Below are 23,958 nucleotides of genomic sequence, written 5' to 3'. Positions count from 1 at the left end.
CAACCCCCCAAATGTATTGCCATTATATTTTGGTGATAATATAACTCCGTATCATATGTTCATAAATTTAAAGCCCAGGGTTTCAAAGAGGTGACAGTATTCACTGTGCTTTTGAAAATGCTGTTTCACTTTGGCTTGACAATTTCCACACTACAATTTATTTTAACTACAGTTAGTTTGTGAAACTAGGATTTGGCTTGCAGACATCAATCATATCTTCCATTCATTCATCAATGACCTCTACAAACATCTCTGGTACTCTGGTGAGGGTGGCATTAGGGAACAAACCACAAAGTTTGCATTAGTACATTATTCAAAAACCACAGAAGACTAATTTGTGGTTAATAATACAATTTCAAACCATGGCTTCATATTCTTGTTTGATGCATTTTAACTTATCATTGAGTTGCATCCACTAACAGGGTATTATTCAGCAGCAACCCCCTTCTGTCACAGGTATGACACCTTCCCCTGCTGTTTCAGGGGGTTCCCCGTATACCGGGAACAGAATTTTGTGCTGTGCTGAGAAGGGGCAAGTTTTGCATTGCTGATGAAAATCATTTCTGTTAGCAGAACTGATTACTGGATCCAGCATATATTTTGTGGACTGGCTAACATTCAGCTGATTACAATAACCTTTATTGGCTTAACTGAACCAAGTACGCCTGACCTGAACCAATACCTCTCATAGGCAATTCTCAGTCTGCAATGATCTGAGCAGGAATTTCTGAGCAGTGCAATTGCAGATATCTTGATTCTTCAAAACCTTAACAATAATTACATTACTGACCTACCTATCAAGCAGCTTACCTATGGTCCTCATTTGTAGCAATCAAGCTGGAAACATTACGCAGTATTCCTCCTCCACTTTCAATGATGGCCAAAGTATTTGTTTGGCTTCGGTAAGTCAATGTGCCAACTAAAAAAGCAAGAGCACCATCTACAGCACATATGTCAGCTTTATTCTCAGTGCAATGGGCTGATAAATTCCATAAGGCACTCAATACACTTTTTAGTGTGGACTCCTACAGAGAAAGCAAGGAAAACACTGAATTAGAATCCCCAGGTGAAACAAGGATCAAGCTATTTCGCTTGTTGTCTTATAACAGCTCTATTGTCAGTAGCCAATTCTAAAATGCAATGAGAGTATTAAAATATCTTGGCTACTATAAAATAGAAACAGACCAATACAGTAGGAACTGGTAAGCCTATTATTCAATTAGTGAGTAGAATTTCATTTTATGAAAAAGACACCAAAAATAGACACTATAAAATATTCCTTTGAAGATGTACCTTTTTAACTTCCAGAGCACATTCCATCAATGCTTTTACACTTCCAACCTCACGTAGAGTCTTCTTACTGTTCACATCTGCTCGCCAAGACAAATTCCTCAGCACACTTGCAATCACCTAATGAAGCAAAAATCATAAGGGAAGACCAGAATGAAAAAACAGAAGTCTGTTGATTATCTGATCTAAGAAAATTGTTTCAAATTAATGCAGGGATTCTCAACAAGGGTTCCACAAGAGCTCCCCAGGGGATTTGTGGCCTTTACCAAAAGCTTAGCTGGCTGCCTACTATGGCATAGTTGGGCAGGGGCACTGAACAGGGGTTGAGTTTGCCAGCTGTGGCTTGGGAAATGCCTGCAGATTTGGGGGTGGAGACTGAGCAGGGTAGAGATTGGGAAGGAGGTGGACTTCAGTGGAGTAATGTCAGAGCCCACTTTACAAAGCAGTCCTCTCCAGCCCTTATCACCAGGAGGCCACTTGTAATAGAGGGAGATATCCAAACACCACCTGGAGGATGGCAACTCTAGCAATGCAATTATTGCATTAATACATAACAGTCAAATGTAGGTGCGGATGACGTGGGGTTAAACACATTAATTCTGGTGATGCAGCAGGAGAGGGGGAGGCATAGAGACATCATGTCCTGTGGGTATGGGAGTGGGAGTGGTCCGGTCACATCCAATGGGAGTATCTGGGTGACATAATTTCTGGGAGCACGGCAGGGAGGCGTGGCCAGCTGACAGCACTTCCGGGGTTCCTCAAAACCTGAAATATATTCCAGGGATTCCTCCCTAGTCAAAAGTTTGAATTAATGGGAAGCAGCAAATGGGAAAATACAGAATAAAGACACCCTACTAATAAATAATATTTACCTGCTGTAAATCTTCACTTTCTGATTTTAGCTGGGCTACAAGAGCTCTCATGCATCCCTTCATAGAACATAACGTAGCCTATTTACAAGTCAGAGCAAGATTAAAAGAATGATTAAACAACTCTTATCAGGAAGTTAAATGTTAATGTTTGTGTTTATTTTAATGAAAAAATCATAACATATTACATAATAAGGAAATTGAATAAAGCTGAATAACAGCAGATTGAATCATTTGTGATAGTTCAACTTAACTAAATTAAGTCCTTTTATTCTATATATATGCAACTTTTACCCCAACGAAACTTTTACCCTCTGATAAACTTCCATTCTTCAATACATTATGTGAAATTAAAGATGTAGCTATAGTACAGAATGTATCAATTTAAATAATGCAAGATTAAATAAAATGACAAACATTTTAGTAAGCTTAATTTAAACTACCAGAAATCAATCTTCATAACTGTCAAAACTAACAGTATGCTTCGTAAAAAATTGAAATTGAAGCAGACAATTCCTACTTTAAACTGATGAATTGAACTAAGACATCAATTTCATGCTTCTATAACAAACACGTTCTTTATTGTTGTACAATTGTTGTTGAATCAAAGCTGTTTGCTAAGCTCTATTCCATACCCAGATATATCACTACAGCCTAAAATTAATACTGGCAACAGAAGTTCGCCTGGCCTTGACCCAGACTAGGGCTTTTTCAGTCCTGACCCCAACCTGGTAGAATGAGCTCCCAGGTGAGCTAAGGGTCCTGACGGAGCTTTCGAAATTCTGCAAGGCCTGGAAGATGGAGCTCTTCCACCAAGTTTTTGATTGAGGCCCGGCTGGTTAAGATCTGGGCTCTCCCCCACCCTTGAGAAAATTAGATCGGTGTGGATACCTTGATACCCACTGCCATATGGTGTCTCCCATCTGTTGAGATGGGGGAGGTAAGGTTGGCCACAGCTGTCTGGAATTGATTAAGTTTTAGATGTAATGGGGTTACAGTTTTATGGAGGGTTTTTATACTGTTAGCCACAAGCCAGGTTTCAAGAGTGGCGGAATTTAAGTCGAATCATAAATATATAAATAAACCCCAAACCCAAAAACAAAAGCCTACCTTATTGGCTACATCTCCAAAAGTTAAATTCGTAAGAGCCATTCCAGCATATCGTCTTAATGTGACACTATAGTGGTCATTAGTGAGTCCATACATTTCACAGTCCACCTGCAGTAATTCTGCAATGGCCTGCAACCCACCTATAAAGGAAGCATCCGAAATAACTAAAACTAATATTTCTTCCCCAAAATGCCAGAGGTGATACAAGTGAATAATTACAAACATTCAAGTTTATTGAGAACTGATCTCAAAGTACAGAAGCATATTAAGATAGAGAAGTAAGAACTCTAGAAAGAAGAAAAGTGACCAATATGTAATTGTGGTCTGCATGATCGTAAAATAAAGACTGATTGATTGATTGACCAATATGTTCCAAGTTGAATAAAACTTCGTATTTGCATAATTTATATACCCCAGTTTATAATAAAATATACTCCAAGCATTCAAAGCTGCCATATTTTTCCTTTGTCCTATTGTCCCAAGAAGAGTTTCTTCATGCATGGCATAGTCACCACTGAAAGCTAGAAATACGTAAAATTAAATATTTAAAGAGCTCAATGGGTTTAACTCCATGATAAATGTTAGTATTATAGCTTTGGATTGCTAATATAAATATACAAATATAACATTTTCTTGAACAGAATCATATATATTTTATATGCTAGATTTTTTCTGGGTAGCAATGCATATATATATATATAATGATGCAGCCTTGGGCTAACAGGCATGTGTCAATAAATGCCCTGAAGTAAAAAGCAAAGAATTCAGCTCAGAATCAAAATAGGATGAGTCATTTATGGGATGGCTAAAACTAGCTCAATCTCACCAGATCATGAAAGCTAAGAAGATTTGGCCCCCAATATTACTTGGATGGGAGACTAACAATTTATTAGTATTCAGTTAGTATACTAGCCCATTATTCAATTTTTATTTTTTTGCATGCCAATAAAGGTCTATACTGACCCTCTCAGTGAACATGCTCAGCACAGTTCACAACAGTATGATAAAAACAACCAATAACACAATTCAAACAGCATAAAAATACTAAAATTAACCATTAACTGTGAGAAACTAACAAAGCCACTCTTCCCCTGCCATTCTCCATCTGGCCTGCAGAGTTGGTAATGTGCCAGCAGAAGAAGGAGAAGAGGGATGCCGAGAGGAATGGACAGAGGTTCGTATGGTGTTAAACAACCCTGATCTCAACCATAGGCCTGGTGGAAGAGTACCATCTTACAGGCCCTGCAGAACTGTGATAGCTCAGTTAGGGCCCTGATCTTGGTTACTAAGCAGAGGGAGGCAATGGCAAAGCCTCAGTTCATCTCCTGCCTTGAAAACCCTGTGATGCAACTTGATGGCACTTCTCACCAACACATGAGAAATTAACATATCAGTAACATATAAGAACACAATCATACCCTTTTAACTAATGTAATCTGAAGCAATTATTACAATTCACCAACATTAATATCTTTTAAAAACTATCATTACACACTAAAAAGGCTGAAGACAGGGGGAATCCGCCCTCATACCATGTAGATTGCAAATGCAAATTTCATCTGGATATTATAGTATATCAAAGGGGAAACTAATCTATGTAAACTGATGTTCATTATGCATGCGGACTTTCCGCTCCAGTTTCTCAAAAACAGCAAAATGTAACAGAGGTGGTTCTTCAAATATGATAAACCATCATATATTAAAAATGGACAGAAAAGCCCAATTCTACATATGGCACTTTTGGCACAGTATCCATCCCACTTCCATTCTCTGGCAGATATTTTAAAGTATGATTACCAAATTCATGTGGGTACTATCCTAGAGCGGGGGTCCTCAACCCCCGTTCTGCGGCCCAATACAGTACTGGGCCGCCAGCGGCTGCGCCTGCCTCTCCCCCTGCAGCGAGAGGGGGGGAAAGAGGCAGGCGCGGCTGCTGGCGATGCAAACGCGCAGGTGCGTTAGCGACACCTGGTGGCAAAAACATGCATGCACGGCAACTGCGCATGCACGTTTACGCGCAGCTGTGGCGGCCGGGCCACCGGCTCTCCCACACCCCCAAAGGCGGTCCCCAACCACAAGAAGGTTGGGGACCGCTATCCTAGAGTACCACTTTGATGTGGAAGCTTCAGGCATCACAACCTATTTCTTCTCTCTCTTCCATTCTCTTGTACTGGTTGACTTGGAAAGCTCTTACCACTAACATTAACACGGCCTTTTGAGCTTCCTGCCTTTCCTTGATAATTTGGTGTCCCACAATTTCCCTATTATAGAAATGTTTTCTTATGTTTTGAAAACACATCCCTATTGTTTTCCAGTGCCAGGAAGGAAGTGGTCTCAGGACCTGGATGCTAGAGTTTATGACAAAAAATCCCCAAAACGTTTAGGTTGTGCTTGTTTTCAGTGAAATGTGTGGCATTCACCAGATCATTTAAATTAATACAGAGATAATGATAGGATCCACTTCATACATCTGATGTAGCTTGTCCATGAAAACTGGAATCACAAAATAAGTCTATTAGATTAAAGATGCTAGATATCAGAAAATTTCAGTCAGAGTAGTTCAGCAGTGGAATTGACTGTAAGGAGGTGGTAAGCTCCCCCTCACTGGCAGTCTACAAGCATCAGCTGGACAGATACTTATCCTGGATGCTTTACACTGATCCTGCATTGAGCAAGGGGTTGGGCTAGATGGCCTGCACAGCCCCTTCCAACTCTATGATCCTATGCCTGAGACTTATTTACAATTGATTAATGTTGCTAGAATGTGTTTTCCATAATGTACACTGTATTAGTAATATTCAAACATTTAAATTAAAATGAATTTTGATCCATAAAAGTACTTTTATTTTGTATTCCTTTACATTTATTAATGTGCAGCTGTCAAAGATTTAGTTTTTAAAACACATCAGTTCTGTGCTCATGAAACTGAAAACCCCACAGAGCAGACACAGGCTACAGCAGTGACTTCCATACCAATCCTGCTACTATTTATGAACAATAAAAATGGAAAAAATGTTACAAGTCCCTTGGGATCCCACCAGTGTTCCCTGTAAGCTGTGTTAATGTGGACAAGTGCACAAATTTTCATCCTTTTGCACATAGATTTTTGGTTCAACACTAGGCAAAGACATTCCAGGAGGGTGGGATTTACTGGCTAGTGACGCCTACTGTGTTCTGGCTGTAGGGCGTGACTAGGTGGGTATCACTAAGTGTCATGAACTGTCACAGTCAAAGGTCAGGCTGAGGGCATGGGTCAGGTTTCAGCAGGTGGCGTTCAGGCAGAGAGAGGGCTTTTCCAATATCAGTCCTTTTCTGTTCCACATCTAAGTGTTAGGGAGTGGTTGACAGTCGTTCCACGGTCAGGGTCAAGAAAGCTGGGAGGTGAGGATTTAGGCAGAACTTTGGCATGATGGTTAGCTAGGCAAAATACACAGTTGCTTGGACAGGGAGCATCAACCCCCTGCTGCTCTTAAATACCCAAGCAGTCCTTTCAGATCTCCTCTCAAGAAGACTTAGTCAATTATCAAACCTTGGCATCTGGTGAGGCGTGCACTCTGCTTTCCACTGCCTAACTCCTAATTATGCTTTCTGTGATGACTTACAGCTGTTTGGGGGGGGGGGGAAGAGCTATCAGTCGGACAGCCTGCAGAAGGCCTCGAGTGAAGCTGACGACGTGGTGAGTGTGCTTATGCTAACACTCCTGGCTCAGCCTGCTCCCTAGACGGCCCCACGTAGGGTGCTTTGTAGCTCTCCCACCTGCTCTTCTGCAGTCCCTGAATGCACTTCTTGTGCGTCTAGCTGCCCGGGTAGAGATGCTTCCCCACAGCTCAGGTCATCCTCAGAAGAGTTAGATGGAAGCAGCTGGTGCATGACAGGTGGCTAGGTGCAGTTGGATTTTCCTTGAAAGAACTTCTCATGGATTACTTTTCTCAGCCCTCTCCTTGATACGTGTGGGAAGGGGAGCAGAGTAGGGGGCAGGGAAAGTTTGTGGTTGGCTGTCTGGCCAGTCTGAGGAGCGGGACAGCAGCAGAGAAGAAGTGGGTGGCTCCCACCCTTTTCCCAAGCTGGTAATAGTCCTGTTCATGCCCTGGCTGCCCCCTGTTGGAAGCTCTACTTAGGTGAGGTGCGGGTTGACTCAGGGCCTACAGGGTTCTCTCTCAGCATGTTTCTTTTCCACCTACCATTTGGGACACAGTGGCATGGGGCACACAGGCAGAGTGCACCTTTCCCCTCTTTTCTTTGTATACCAGTACTTAACCTTACTCTTGCGAGTCCCTTGGACTGCAAGGCAAACAAACCGGTCAGTCCTAGAGGAGATCAGCCCTGACTGCTCCTTAGAAGGCCAGATCCTGAAGATGAAACTCAAATACTTTGGCCACCTCATGAGAAGGAAGGACTCCCTGGAGAAGAGCCTAATGCTGGGAGCGATCGAGGGCAAAAGAAGAAGGGGGCGACAGAGAATGAGATGGCTGGATGGAGTCACTGAAGCAGTAGGTGCAAACTTAAATGGACTCTGGGGAATGGTAGAGGACAGGAAGGCCTGGAGGATCATTGTCCACGGGGTCGCGATGGGTTCACGACTTCGCACCTAACAACAACACTTAACCTTACACAGAAATGCATATGATTAAATATTTGGCATTAAAAACAACAATAATGTGGTATTTCAATGAACAGATTTATTTATTTTGAGATTTCTAAACCACCCCTCTCCAGAAATTGGTCCCAGGGTTGTGTACAACAATAAAAGAATACAGAATACAAATGCATCAAGTAAAATTATAAAATACAATTAGAGCAGATTCCTATTAACTTGCTTCATTATAGCTCAGTGGTTCTCAAACTTCGTAATGCCATGACTCTTTAATACAGTTCCTCATGTTGTTCCTCAACCATAAAATTATGCAAGTGTTCTTACACAGAAATTAAGCCGAAACTTACCAATGGCATGAAGATCCATTGTTCATGATGGTATATAAATTGGGTTTTTTTCTGGGGTTTCTCAGCTCAGTTCTGCCTCTTGTCCCACCATGCCAATCTCGCTCTTTTCCACTGTTCCAGACAGAAAAACGCTCTATCTCGATCTACCCTGCAAGGCTGTTGTGTGGATGGTGCCCTCCTGGACAAGCTGCTTGCCCTGCCATGACCCCTGTGAAAGGGTCATTCAATCCCCAAAGGGGCCCCGACCCCCAGGTTGAGAACCGCCGTTCTAGCTGAACAACCCAACAGGCCAGGCAAACAAACTGGGATGTATTTCAGAAAAGTTTGGATCAGAGAGGGGGCACTCATCCGCAGGGGGCCCAGATGGATAGTTGAGGTGCAGCCCAGATCTCAACCAAATGCCCAGTGGAACAGCACTATTTTGCAGGTCCTTTGGAACTTTGAGAGCTTTGAAAAGGCCGGCATTTCTGCTGGCAGCTCAGTCCACCAGGCTGAAGCCAGAGTTGAAAAGGCCCTGGCTCTGAGCGAGGCCAAGCACACAGCTTTAGGGCCGGGGATTGTCATTTGCTGACCGCAGAGCTCGGGGGGGGGGGGGTTTGTACAGAGAGGTGGTCCCTCAGGACCAAGAACAGTCTTTGGTTAAGATAGATACTTAAAGTTGATTTTCTAATCCTTCTCCTCTCCTCTCCAGAATGGTTTCATTTCACTATGAGCAGTTTTTTTCTTGATTGATCTGCAAATAGCTGTGATGTTCCCTCATATAACTTTAATAAAGTTTGTGGCACGGAGTCTTAAAGAAAGCAAAGGTGGAGAAATTCCTGTCCTAAAAATGTAGGGCATTAAAGTTTTTTCTCTACTGTACAAAATGAATTTGAACTATACAGAGCATACAATTAAAGAGCAATCGTGTCAGATTTGCTATGGGAAACTGGTCTATCTTGCTCCCCTTCCCCACCCCCCACACTCCCTGCAAAAGGCTTGGAATTTTGGATTCTGTTGCAGTCTCTGTTCAGCTGGTCTCTCCAGGAAACCAGAAGCAAGATCAAGTGCCTGCTTTAATGCCTTTGCTGTACAGTTGCTGCTGTGCTGATTCCAAAGAATGGGGATCATAAATGCATCCTCGGATTTGGAAACCATGCAGCTTCAGATTTACACGAAGTTCTTTGTGAAGAATCCTGTGTTACTCAATATGCTGCAGCAGCAATATCAAATTGATCTTCTGAAACAACAAGAATTTAAACTATGTGCAGAAGAGGAGTTATGAGAAAGCATGATGGTTTTCCCCCTTGTGATTTCAGGAACATGGGTATAAAGAATGTACAAGAAATGTGTGTTTGGGAAGTGGGGATGAAATCCATCTTTTTAGTCCTCTTTAACCTTCTAGCTGTATTAGAGATATTTCTTCCAAGTTATATTTGTTGTCAGGGAAGCAGATAGGTTCATAAGGGGTATAGATGAGGTATGGGAACCCTGGCTTATTTAAGGTGCTACTGCAATAGTTTTGAACTGCTCCAATTCCGTGTCCCCAACTGTGGCGGCGAGGGCGGCATGTGGACACGTGGACAGCATGCACGCGTACAGGCACGCACACGCAAAATGGTCTGGCAGCATGGAGGCAGCCATTGCAATGACTCTGCTGCCGCCGGCCGTCTGTCACCGCTGTCTGCCGCGGCTGCTTGCGGCCACTGCTGCTGCCCATCACTGCCCCCGGCCGCCTCTGTTGCAACCAACCTGCAGACCCCAAAGGGGCCAGGTGACCCCAAATGCGGTCATGACCCCTAGGTTGAGAACCACTGTGCTAGTGCATTACCTTTATTGTGCATGTTTCAGGCTATTTTCTAGTACATGCTTGCTTTGAACAGAGAAGCTTCTTTTGTTGTTTGTTTGTAGACTATAATGCATTTATTAAACTCTCCTTAGTTTCTGCTAATAACTTTTATTGACGTGGTTGCTTTTGGAAACTGCTCTGGTAAAGTATCTAGTAGCTGCTTTCACTTTATAGTTTGTTTTTTCCTCCCTATAATTTCTCCTTTTTACATTAAAGGCATCTTAGATTTCTGCAAGGTAACTCTTAAACACTAAGGATCTGTCAAAATATGGAGCTGAAATTACCTGAGTTTAGTGGTGCACTGGCATTCAGAGATACTCTGGCACTAACTTTTCAGGACATATTAACATATACATGAAAACAAGAACCACTGTGTTTGGATTTTTTCAAGCCTTACGTTATTTTTACAAGGTTATAGTAATAATCTTCTAAATAATTAATTTACACGATAGTCATACATAGACTCACTCGGAACTTTAATGCTAGTAACTTTTTTGGTTTGCAAAGTGGAATTTTTGCTCTCAACACTCCACAGCTTAGAGGGAACACTAGTCCCACTGGGAAAGAAAGCAGGGTATAAATAGGAGAAAGTATAGTCCATATATTTTCAAACATCTGCACCACTTCTGACATTTACATAAGTTTTTTACTCTTACATAATGAGGCTATACAGCCACTTCATCTAAACACACAGTCAAACGTGACAAGTGATTGCTTGATTATCTTTTATATCTATTTACTTCATTCTAGCTATGAGGCACAAAACTTATAGCAACTGTATGAACAAAGAGAGTAATCCATTTAGGTCTTACCAAGTTCATTCATTGCATGCCTGTGCTCTTCATCAAATGAAAGCTTCATTAGAACACACACTGCAGGGCAGATCTGATGATCAACTGGAGCTGGCACTGGGTTACAAGAAGAAGATTATTATTTACTTGGACTAATTAGGTACATTTAGCAGTCAGGCTTTAAAATGATTGGATAACTTAAGATCAGAAAAGTAAAAAGCCATTCTAACTACTGCATACATTGGCTTCTCTCCTGCTGTAAGTTTCTGCTGTTGGAAGAGGAGGTATGGTTTTGCCATCCCACTTCTCACTGCAGCCCTCACCCTGAACCCACCATCTGTGCTTTTCCATTTGTGCTGCAATGAGACAGGGGAGGCAATAACCCACTGTGTTGGATCTAATGAACACAATGAAAGCACTTGGTTGTAGAGTGACCTATGTTTATCTTCTGAATTGGTCCTTATACGTGGCAGTGATTTGGTTTTTGTGTGACAATATAATAAATGTAGGAGTGTCTTAATTCTGTATTGTCTGAAAGCTGCCTTGGTTCTCATTGCTGGCAAAAAACTTAAAACTTGATAGGTGACACTGAAGATTCTTAGACTGAATTAGACAGACATAGCATTTGTACCATCCAAAACATCTTCCTGCCTCCAAACTAGTACTTCTATATAGGCTAACCTAATGGTGAAAAGGAACAGAAAATGATTATTTTACTTAGAAGGTTGTACCAACATATACATACTTTAGATTACATCCAAATGTATCACATTTATTGATTTTTTTTAAATGGTTTACTGTACATAATGCTGACAAATAGATTTAAGGAATAAGGAATTAGATCTGATAGACAGAGTGCCTGAAGAACTATGGACGGAGGTTCGCGACATTGTACAAGAGGTAGCAACTAAAACCATCCCAAAGAAAAAGAAATGCAAGAAATCAAAATGGCTGTCTGAGGAAGCTTTACAAATAGCTAAGGAGAGAAGGAAAGTGAAAGGCAAGGGAGAAAGAGAAAGATACACCCAATTGAATGCAGAATTCCAGAGAAAAGCTAGAAGAGATAAGAATGCCTTCTTAAATGAACAGTGCAAACAAATAGAAGAAAACAATAGAATGGGGAGGACCAGAGATCTTTTCAAGAAAATTGGAGATATGAAGAGAACGTTTCATGCAAAGATGGGTATGATAAGGGACCAAAATGGTAGGGACCTCACAGAAGCAGATGAGATTAAGCAAAGGTGGCAAAATTATACAGAAGAACTATACAAGAGCGAGCTTAACATCCCTGATGACCACAGTGGGGTAGTTACTGACCTGGAGCCAGACATCCTGGAATGTGAAGTCAAATGGGCCTTAGGAAGTCTGAGCAACAATAAAGCTAGTGGTGGTGACAGCATTCCAGTTGAACTATTCAAAATCTTAAAGGACGATGCAGTAAAAGTGCTACACTCAATATGCCAGCAAATTTGGAAAACTCAGCAGTGGCCACAGGATTGGAAAAGGTCAGTTTACATTCCAATCCCAAAGAAGGGCAATGCCAAAGAATGTTCAAACTACCGCACCATTGCACTCATTTCTCATGCTAGCAAAGTTATGCTCAAAATCCTACAAGCTAGGCTCCAGCAATATGTGGACCGAGAACTTCCAGAAGTACAGGCAGGATTTCGAAGAGGTAGAGGAACTAGAGATCAAATTGCCAACATACGCTGGATCATGGAAAAAGCTAGGGAGTTCCAGAAAAACATCTACTTCTGCTTCATTGACTATGCTAAAGCCTTTGATTGTGTGGAGCACAACAAATTGTGGCAAGTTCTTAAAGAGATGGGAATACCAGAGCATCTTATTTGTCTCTTGAGAAATTTATATGCAGGTCAAGAAGCAACAGTGAGAACTGAACATGGAATCACGGATTGGTTCAAAATTGAGAAAGGAGTTCGGCAAGGCTGTATACTGTTGCCTTGCCTATTTAACTTGTATGCGGAGCACATCATGAGAAAGGCGGGATTAGAGGAGTCACAAATTGGGATCAAGATTGCAGGGAGAAATATCAACAACCTCAGATATGCAGATGATACCACTCTAATGGCAGAAAGTGAAGAGGAACTAAAGAGCCTGTTGATGCGGGTGAAGGAGGACAGTGCAAAAGTTGGCTTGAAACTCAACATCAAGAAAACAAAGATCATGGCAGCCGGCCCTCTCAATTCCTGGCAAATAGATGGGGAAGAAATGGAGATAGTGACAGATTTTATTTTCCTCGGCTCCAAGATCACTGCAGATGGGGACTGCAGCAAAGAAATTAAAAGACGCTTGCTCCTAGGGAGGAAAGCTATGGCAAATCTAGACAGCATCCTAAAAAGCAGAGACATCACTCTACCAACAAAAGTGCGTTTAGTCAAGGCTATGGTATTCCCAGTTGCAATGTATGGCTGCGAAAGTTGGACCATAAGGAAGGTCGAGCGTCAAAGAATTGAGGCTTTTGAACTCTGGTGCTGGAGAAGACTCTTGCGAGTCCCTTGGACTGCAAGGCGAACAAACCGGTCAGTCCTAGAGGAGATCAGCCCTGACTGCTCTTTAGAAGGCCAGATCCTGAAGATGAAACTCAAATACTTTGGCCACCTCATGAGAAGGAAGGACTCCCTGGAGAAGAGCCTAATGCTGGGAGTGATCGAGGGCAAAAGAAGAAGGGGACGACAGAGAATGAGGTGGATGGATGGAGTCACTGAAGCAGTAGGTGCAAACTTAAAAGGACTCCAGGGAATGGTAGAGGATAGGAAGGCCTGGAGGATCATTGTCCATGGGGTCGCGATGGGTCGGACACGACTTCGCACATAACAACAACAACATAATGCTAAGAAATGCATTTAGGTCACACACTTTATATAGCTTATTTTGTTCCTTTGAAGATTAGACAAAATATCAATAATATTTCATACTGCTTTTACAATCTATTTGTAACACTTGAAGCATTATAGCCAACATACTTGGGTTTTTGTCCTGGTCCATGCCCTGATCATGTGCTTCCTGCCATTCCCAACATGTTTCACAGTAAGCTCGGATTTGCTCTAGAAGATGGAGGACGCGTATTTCCCGCCTGCCTCGTTTATCATCAGGCTGCGAATGAATGATATTATGTAGTGCTGCACTAGCCCTGGCACGGGCCTCCTTGCTGCCCCGGGAGTTTCCCAACAAAACAGAGTCTTTGTCATTGCCATGTAGAAGTTGGATGAGGAGGGGAAGACATCCAGACTGGCGCATGGCTATGCAGCTATCTTGTGAGCTCGACATTGCTAGCAAAGTTCGTGACATATCATCTTTATCATGAGTACCCAGCATTGATAACAACGAATACACCATTTCTACCTGAGGAATGAATGATTTTAAATTAGTTATGTCATCTTAAAAAAATCAAATGTAATTTAAGGCATGGAAGGCACATTTCACTAGGAATATTTTGTTATGATTTCAAATAATTCTACGACATATTGAATTCTTAATTGGTCATTAAATTAAAGCTCTTTATAACACAAAGAACATTAACATGAAGAAAAAAGAAGGGTTCAAGATCTTCATAATTTTTAAGGCTAAGAGCATATCAATGGAAAGGCTGAGGTGACTGATTTAGCCTTCTATCACAGATACATCTATATTAATAATACTTTTAAAGTTGTATATGGAAGCATCTTAATAACTTCTGTAATTAAATATGATCATCAAAATATATCCTGGAACAATCAGAGCATCTTTGTAATGGTGGCAAAGAACATGTTTCTAGAAGCATTTTTAATGATAAGTTAGATTGTCAGCCAATGTTAAACAAAAGCAAAGACCAATGGACACAAAATACAAAAGTTACAAAGTCTTTATAGTAACATTTTTATATTCATAAATGAACAGGAGGCAGGTAATGAAAATTAGTGCAGAATGCATGAAATGCAAGCACTTGCCCAAAAATAAAAAGGCATTTCTTTATTTAAATTGCAAACAAGAGTACAAAGTACATGAATCCAATAGTCAATATAATAACAAGAATTGTGCTTAAAATATGAGCTCTAATAATTAAGCTATCACTACACAAAACTTATTTAATGCAGATACAATTTAACAAGTATACACATTTTTAAAAACCAAACGTTACATTATCCACATTCAGTCACCAGAAATGAATGTATCAAACTTTATCAATCTTTGTAAAATCCAAATCTTTAAACAGTATAGAGCTTTTTCCAGGATCAGTAATCATGGACCGTATTCTACTGCTGCAGAGCTCCATCCAGGTCAAATTAATGTGAAATTCCAATTCAGCCAATAATGTCACAATCCAACCAGTAAAGAACTGCAAAATTCCAATTCAGCAATTCAATGACAGGGTGCCAGCTCCTTACCTGTACTGATACATAATCTTCTTCAAAGTCAAAGAGATTTTGACATACCTGTCAGCATGATAAATCCACCAAAAACATAAAGAGCTAAAACAAATCATGGCAGTATACTCAACCAAGAACACCCAGCCTTGCTCCCTTAACTGAAAAATGTCTATATCTGTTGTCCTGTATTTGCATTACATGGTAAGTTTTTCCTTGATTGTTAGAGCTCAAGATTTTAAACACCATTATTGTCGAATTAGAGGCCAGGTGAATTGTTCCATAATCATGGGGCTGCTACTGAAAAATGGCATCACTTTTGTACCCACCAGATGAGCATCTTTGATTGATGGGAGTCCAAAGGGCCTCTCCCTGTGATCTTAATTCCTAGGCAGGAATATATGGGAGAAAATGGTCCTTCAGATACCCTAGTGCCAAGCCTTGTAAAGCTTTAAAGAACAAAAACAACAGCTTGAATTGGGCTATAGAATTGGGCTATAGTGTAATTGCTGTAGTATTGGGTTACATGCTCCTGAAAGCAAATACAGCAAATTCAGATTATAACTTATTTGTATAATTCCATGAAACAATGAGATATTGTTAGCAATCTGTGATATTGTTAGGTTACCTTTGTTCCGAGGTGACTTGTCAGTCTTCGAGGAACAGAGTAACTGTTAGAACTCATAACACTAGATGTTTCATGATCAGTTCGAGTCGCTGAACCCTACAGGTAAGTGACAAAATGGTTTGTATAGCACAAAATTATTTTAATTCCAACATTTTACAATTCAGTTATCTTTACTATTACATAATAGTTATAACAATTTGATTAAATTAACTTGATAAAGCAACACAATAAAAATAAAAGCCATATTGTTACTGTATCATAGTAGAAAGCCATGTCATCCTTTTGCACACCAAAGCTTATACACAGAATTAAATTTTGTTGCCACTGGACTCAAACTTTGTTCTAGTGTTTCCAATCACCCACCTCAATCTACTAATATTACTGTTAAAGATACACAGAAAAATGCACATAGGCGAAGTTAAAAAAATGAAGATGTTCCACTCCTGAAGAAAGCGATTCTGGCACAGATATCCTAGCAGGTCATTCTGAAGTCAATGTAAATCTGCTTCATTTATTGAAGGCTTCTGCTACCTCTTACATGGCCAGCCTAAAGGTGAACCATGAGGAATCCCACCACCCAGGTTTTTCTTGTTGTCAGCCTTTCCACGTAATCTGAAGAACATTAATCACAACTAATCAAAAACTTGCCATCCTCTACTTTTTATTCACTAATGAACTCTGAAAGAATTCTACACAGAAATGTGCCCAAAATATTGCTGTGAATCTGAATACATTGTAAGAATCTCTGGCTATGGGATGATACAGCTATAAATGAGGGGGTTGTCTAGCTTCCAAACAGAATGAAAGTTTTTTCTTCTTCCACCTGGCTAGCACAGAATTGCCTACCACACAGAAAGCACCCTCCAACAAACCTCTTTTGGGGGAGAAAACCCCAAGATCAAAGCTTTTACAAGTGAACTCTAAAAGCACTTAATTTCCACAATCTAAGCTCTATTCTGACAAGCAGGATGGCCCTGTATTTCCTCTACAATCCTACTATCTACTGTTACCTAAATTAGAGAAACTCACTGCCAACAGTGGAAGAATGATGTTGCTGCACAACCCCACACTCCATCTCTGATTAGGAAACAGCTTGGCAGCAGCAACATAAAATAACAGGAGATGACAGTGATGTGCTATAAAAGTTGCCCCTCATCTCTCTGGTCTTAACACTAAAGGAGAAGAGAGAGACACATAAATACAAACAGCTGAAGTTCCCCAGCCAAGAAAATACAGATCAACAGGAAGGAAACTCTGTTTCTGGCACTCTTTCTACTGATTTCGCAAGACAGAAAGAACCATGTAGGAAACTGCCACAGTGTGCATTTTCCAGGATTGGAGAATTAAGTTTAGTGTAGGAAAATAAATAAATAAAGGTGAGGGCAGACAGAAGCAATTTGTGACTTGGATGCTTGCCCAGTTGCTGAGGAAGTAGAAGAGACACGCAGTGGTGCAGTTTGCAACCTGACTGCCTGTCCAATGGCAGATGATCTTCATACACTGCCTATTCAGGGACAACTCTTCTTCTTTTTTTTTTACTTTAATACTCCTGAAAAACTTTTCTGCTATAGACATTACTGATTCCAAATAAATGACAAATCACAAGGCTATTTATTCCAGATGTTTCAAAATTGAATGTGTTTTAGATTTAAAAAATTATGTTCTGCCTACTATTAACATATTGAACAAGCAGTAACAAAAGATTGATACATATTTGACACAAGCACCTTCCTGCATATATGGCTGCTCTATGCTATGTATGAAGAAGTCAAATATGCAAACCAGTGATTCAGACAATGAAAAATAAAACAATCTATTAAATACAATTACACAAACTTGAGTTGACTGCAGGATGGGATATAGCAGAACTGGTTGCATAAATAAGAGAAGAGAGGCTGCAACTTTCTGTGCATAAAATGGTTCCCCAGTAAGGATGGGCAAGAACCAGTTGACAAATGAAAGTTTGTCACAATTTTGGTTCAGTTCAGAACTTGCAAACCAAGGTTTTTAAACTGACTAACCCCAATGAACTTCTCTGAACTTCCACCAGAAGAAAGCTTTCCATAAGAAGCCATTTAAGCCAACAGGGGGAGAATTCTCCCTGCCATCTAAGCTGCAGGCTTCCTGGTGCAGCCTGGTTTAAAAGAGCTGCAGGAGAGAGTCCAAGCCAGCAGAACCATTGGAGAGAACTTCTGCCACAGGCCCAACTGCAGACAAGTTTCCTACTACAGAGAGTTCTTCCTGTCAGCTCATTGGTCTTGAGCTCTCTCCTGCAACCCCTTTAAACTGGGCTGCACGAAGGAGCCCACAGCTAGGAGAGCAAAGAGAGCTTTCCCCAGCATTGCAGCTGCAGAATTCCTCATACAAGCTATTTAAAGGGCTATTTGAAGCAGCCAGAGACAGCTGAGCCAGTACAGAGAACCTTTTCTGTGCTTACCCAGTTGCCTCAAGCTCACTGGTACAGCCCATTTAAAGAGACTATGCCAGAGAGACAGCCACCACCTCTGATTCCCTGGCATAGCCCCTTTAAATGGGATTAACCAGTCAGGAAAAAAGGAGGCAGGATTGACAATGAAGAGACATCCCATCTCCCTCTCCCCTGACTCTGCAGTTCTCCTCACCAGCTCAGCAGTCTTTGGCTCACTCCTGCAGCCCCTTTGTCTCAGGCTCAATTGCACAGCCTGTTTAAAGGAACTATGCAAAGATGCTGACAAGGAATCATAGAGTTGGAAGGGGCCACACAGGCCATCTAGTCCAACCCCCTGCTCAATGCAGGATCAGCCCAAAGCATCCTAAAGCATCCAATAAAAGTGTGTATCCAACTTTTGTTTGAAGACTGCCAGTGAGGGAGAGATCACCACCTCCTTAGGCGGTCTATTCCACTGCTGAACTACTCTGTGAAATTTTTTTCTGATATCTAGCCTATATCGTACTTGTAATTTAAACCCATTACTGCGCGTCCTTTCCTCTGCAGCCAACGGGAACAGCATCCTGCCCTCCTCCAAGTGACAACCTTTCAAATACTTAAAGAGGGCTATCATGTCCCCTCTCAACCTCCTTTTCTCCAGGCTGAACATTCCCAAGTCCCTCAACCTATCTTCAGAGGGCTTGGTCCCTTGGCCCCAGATCATCCTCGTCGCTCTCCTCTGTACCCTTTCAATTTTATCCACATCTTTCTTGAAGTGAGGCCTCCAGAACTACACACAGTACTCCAGGTGTGGTCTGACCAGTGCCGTATACAATGGGACTATGACATCTTGTGATTTTGATGTGACTCTGCTTTCCTAGAATAGCCTTCCCTGGAATGTGCCAGCCATGAGACATCTTCTCTCCTGGCCATATGACCAGAAGAAAGGGGGAAGGAATCTCTCAAGAAAAAGTGGGGGGACTCCCTTCCACTACTACCTTTCTCCTGGCTGCAGGGAGCAGCAGCCATGAGAAACTGTGAGGGCATCAAGGAGAAAGCAAGGAGAACCTTCTCGTACAGGTCCAGCGGTTTCAAGCTTATTATTGCAACCAAGTTCAAAAGGGCAGCATAAGGAAATTCAAGACTGCTGAGCTGGCAGGGAGAGCTTCAGGCAGGGAGAGCTGCAGTCAGGAAAAGGGAGATGAGAATGCGATTCCTTCCCCCTAAATGTGTGGCCAGGAGAGAGGGAGATGGGAAGCGTCTTCCTCAGAGAAGATCCAGGAGATAGGAAGCGTCTTCCCAATTCTCCTGGCCAGGGTGATCAACAGCCAAGAGAAAAATAGAAGGGAGTCCATTCCAGGATGATTTCTTCCCCCTTTCACCCAGCCAAGGCAAAAAGAGGAAAGTAAGTCCTTTCCAGGGCGATCCTTGCACCCCTTCTCTTGGCCACAGCTTGCCATGCAAGGAGAAATGGAGAAATGTGCTTCCTATACTGGTTTACCTCAGTTCAGGGTTTACTTTGGGGGCTTGTCCCAAACTGGCTTTTTTAGGTTTGTACCCATCTCTATTCCCTGGCCACCAAAGTAAACGAATGAAGGTGCAAAAACTGAACCTCTGGGGGCATAATGATGACTACTATACTGAAACAATTATATCAAATTTGCTTCAGATATGAGACAGAGCTTAGTTATCCATTGTGCTACTAATGAGCTAAGTTCACTAGAATTGTTTAAAAGTTCTAGGTTGAACTATATTTGTTAACTAATCTAGTAAAGGCAGAACCAGTATAACAATATCAAAAATGTAGTCAAATGGCTGATTACTCTGATAAGGGCCTCCTTCCCATCAATGTTCACAGGTCTCATATGCCATATATTCCCTGAATAGTTTCCCTGAACACACTTGCAGAAGAATTTTTTTATTGTAAAAAGCGTGAATTTCAATTAACTGGGAAACATTCAACTTTTACTTTCAACAGAACATAATATACAACAGAGTAGATATGCAGAAGAAAAAAAGGTTGCCTCTTCACAAACACCATCCATGGTGAGCACATCTTTAACTGTAATGTTTGTTTGACTGTAAAAAATAAATAGCTAGAACAACAACTGCTTTAGGATTTTTTAACTCTGATAAATCCCTTTTCTAGCAAACACAAGGTAGATTGAAACGAGTTCCCACAAATAAAATAATGGTGCCCAAGCCATTAAACCTCCCCTCCCTGGCCTTGCATAAAACAAGTAATCCCCAGATGTCTCACTGCCAGACAAATTGAATCGCCATATCTATAAAGCTAGAGGAGAAAAAAGAGATTAATGCTTTAAAGCAGCATTTTTAAGAGGAAAAACTCAAACTATTATTAACAAAAAACAAGATTCATTTATCCTGCATTCCTACCAAACAAACTATAAGGTACTTTTTTCATCAAGCAGTTTCTCATATACAATTTAAAATAAGCCTACAATTTTATAATTACCACAGTTGTTACATCAGTCTTATTAAATTTTATTTATAATATCTGAGTTTAAAAAAAACCAAAGCAATGTTTTGACAGAATCCTTCATTAAAGCAGAGCATCTAGTTCTTGTTCAGAAACAAGTAAACTGAATAGGAATAAAATATATTTCAAAGCTTTAATCTACCACTTAACTGAATAACGTCAATGATACTAAGTGCAAACATAAAATTTAAAACCACATTATATTAATATAATATTATTTTACAAATTAAAAGAAAAATATTAAAATATGTTCTGTGATCATTGTTTGAAGGGAGGAAATTTTCAGTAACTGGTACTGAGATTCTAAAGCACATTTTTTATATTATAAAATACTAATGAAAGCAAAATACATTGCTATATTAAACAAGCAAAAATATCTGCAATGCCAAAATTTTCTGCAAATAAATTAGAGCAAGACAGGACAGTGTCTGAGTAACATATCTAGCAAACAAGCAGCTAACAGTTATTTTAAAATGCATCTATCTCCCTATCTCATTAATCTGATTGAATAATCAGTTTCATCAATGGCTTACAGAATATACATCAAAAATTATTTTAGGTAAAAACTTGTTTCAAACTATGAAAATGGCAGTATTTTAGAGGACAATTAAAATTCTTATCAAGTACAACTCCTTTTATCAACTGTATTTTAAAGTTGAAAACAATGACAACAGTAGTTTCGGGTCTTTTACTGATCTGTATATAAAACAACAAGACTTTGGACAAGAACTGTATTAATTCACAGTACAAGGTATTTGAATTACCTATTTAGAAAAATTCTTTGCAACATATTAAAGAGCTTTCATCTGCTCCACCAGCAAGATTTCTTTTATTTCATGTATATATGTAGAAATCCATTTTGATATGATTATATCGCATTGGGAGAATTACCAGATCCCACCCACAAATACATTGCATTTTAAGCATTACTAATAAATGAAATCCTGCCCTTACCTGACTACTGCCAGCAGTTGCCATGCTGATTTCTCCTGCTCCTTGACTTTCATTTTGCCTCTCAGCTTCATGCGAGCCTGTATCATGCTTGCTTGAAGGTGTCCTCTGTTAAGGCAAGAGTTTATGACATTACATACAGAAGCACAGTACACTTCACTCAAAGATTTGTAAGCAGTGAAATGTGTCAATTCTGTCGCTTCACAAAGCCAATGAACTATGCTTTGTATTTCATAACCTCTAGCCTCAATAATTAGCAGCCAAAACCGAGTGTCTTAGCAAAATTGCAGGATGAAAGTGAAGCATGTCCTCTGAGGATTACAGCCCTAGAAGACAAAGGATTTGCTGTGAGACACAAAACACCGTCCTTCACCAGCTGTGCTCACATCACTATCAGAAATATAACAGAATTGGAGCAAACAACTGTCTCTGCTGCAATATCACATGATCTATGTATTTACTGGAGGCTACAACTGGAGCAGTTAAAGTATTACTTATGCTTTGCAATCAAATCATTATGTGGGAGGGATAACCTAAAATACACAGTGCCATACTACATCGGTGCCATACTAATGGCATCTTTCCACATTTCAGACCCATGCTGAAACATCCTTTTTTACACAAGCAAAATTTACGCAATTTGTCCTTATCCAGTAATGATCTGAGAGAAACGGTACAGCATAGCTAGGAAATTGAGCGCTTTTCCTGCACATATAAGGAAATTCTTAGAAAATTAAACCAGATTTTTTTTTGATAGTTTAAGTGAAATGCTTCCAAATGTGACAAAATCTTAAGGAAAAAAATTCAGGAACACAAAACTGCATACAGACAGTTATGTACATGTCCTTAAAAAAAACTGATCACAAACCACTGTTCACAGGACCGCTTACAGGGGAGCATACTTACAAACGGAAGGATAATTATTTTCCTATGCTGCGTCAGCATGAGCTTATTCTTATGGCTAAAGCTAGGGAACAGGAACTGAGCTTTGAGTGTGAAATTCAGATGGTGGGCTCCAAAAAGTAGTCTACAAGGCTCAGGTTTTTCATTATTATTCATTAGAATATTGAGAATGAGAAACTGCCACCACAAAATGGTTGCTGTGGGGTGTTATATATTTGCATATTTATATATATGCACTAGGAGCCAAGCCCATTTAAAATAAATGGGCTTTGGCAGGGTAGCGGGTGAGCGGCGGAGGTGCCATGTGGGCTGGGAAGGGTTGTCGCCACGTCATAGATGGGGCGGCAGGCCTTCTTGTGGCAAGCGGGGAGGGGAAGGCACCACCCCATCGGCTGCAGTCCCCAGGAACTGGTGGGTGGGGCAGGAAGGGCTGTCTCCGCGAGGTCTTCTCAGGGGCAGTGGGAAGGGGAAGCGACCGGCTGCCGGGGCCACTCCCCGGGTGCCGGCGGGTGAGGCAGGAAGGGTTGTTGCGACGGGTCCTGATGTTTTCCAGGAGTTCATTACACCAGGATTGGTCCAACCTTCAAATACATAGGTGATGTCTTTACTTCCGCTGAGGAAGAGGAAAGCCAGGACTGCCTTCTTGATTTGAGGGAAGAAACAAATGGGCACTAGGGACCCAACAGGAAGTACTGTGGTCTCCAAATGTACCACATTAGGTAACACTCCTTAAGTTAAACACTAATGACAAGAATGTTGGGTGGTGGTGGTGGGAATTAGCATAAAGCCAATGTAGCAACATGGTATCCTACATCCAATTACATGTTTCTAAAGCTATATTATACACTTACAATTATTCTTTCTCAGCCATCACCAATGTTTTTGAGCCTGAGAGAACCTTTGAAATTCAGGCACTGGGTGGTGGGTTACAGACACAAAATGGCTACCACAACTGAAAACAACAACAACATGGCTGCTATAAAATGTCAGGGAGTGAAGTCATGAATAACTCTAATATTACCTCTTCAATGTTTCAAGTCAAAACTGTGTAACAGGATGCTTTTAAAAAGGAACTGTTTGAATATTTTTCTGCACACACATACAGTGAAAATTGTTGTGGTGGCAGGTATTGTTTGTTTGTTTGTTTATTTGGAACTGAAGAAAATATACATGAAACAATACATATAACTAATTATAACATTAATATTAATGACTGATAATAACAAAGTAACTGTATAACAGTATTAAACAATAATAATACAACAGGCCCAGGAGTCTTGGCGGATTTCTGGGGGGGGGAGAGGGAGAGGGGGCAGGTTATATAAATTCCATTATATTTGAATTTATATAATCATCCCTGCTGAATACTAGCTCAG

At 40.8% G+C, this 23,958-nt stretch overlaps 1 protein-coding gene across 7 annotated transcripts in view; it reads right to left on the bottom strand.

Annotated features, from left to right (window-relative positions):
- The window catches only part of APC (APC regulator of Wnt signaling pathway), a 90,177-nt gene that overhangs the window by 9,836 nt on the left and 56,383 nt on the right, over window positions 1–23,958 (bottom strand). For all 7 annotated transcript variants that reach the window (XM_077347778.1, XM_077347784.1, XM_077347785.1 and 4 more), the window contains 8 exons: window positions 21,683–21,787; window positions 15,822–15,917; window positions 13,814–14,192; window positions 10,851–10,946; window positions 3,270–3,409; window positions 2,163–2,240; window positions 1,294–1,410; window positions 811–1,025 (listed from right to left, as the gene is read on the bottom strand). In XM_077347778.1, coding sequence (XP_077203893.1) covers window positions 811–1,025; window positions 1,294–1,410; window positions 2,163–2,240; window positions 3,270–3,409; window positions 10,851–10,946; window positions 13,814–14,192; window positions 15,822–15,917; window positions 21,683–21,787 — 1,226 coding nt within the window. The remainder of the gene's footprint in view (window positions 1–810; window positions 1,026–1,293; window positions 1,411–2,162; window positions 2,241–3,269; window positions 3,410–10,850; window positions 10,947–13,813; window positions 14,193–15,821; window positions 15,918–21,682; window positions 21,788–23,958) is intronic.

Source organism: Paroedura picta, chromosome 7 (genome assembly GCF_049243985.1).
Source record: "Paroedura picta isolate Pp20150507F chromosome 7, Ppicta_v3.0, whole genome shotgun sequence".
NCBI lineage: Eukaryota > Metazoa > Chordata > Lepidosauria > Squamata > Gekkonidae > Paroedura > Paroedura picta.
This window is presented reverse-complemented; position numbering and strand designations above follow the sequence as displayed.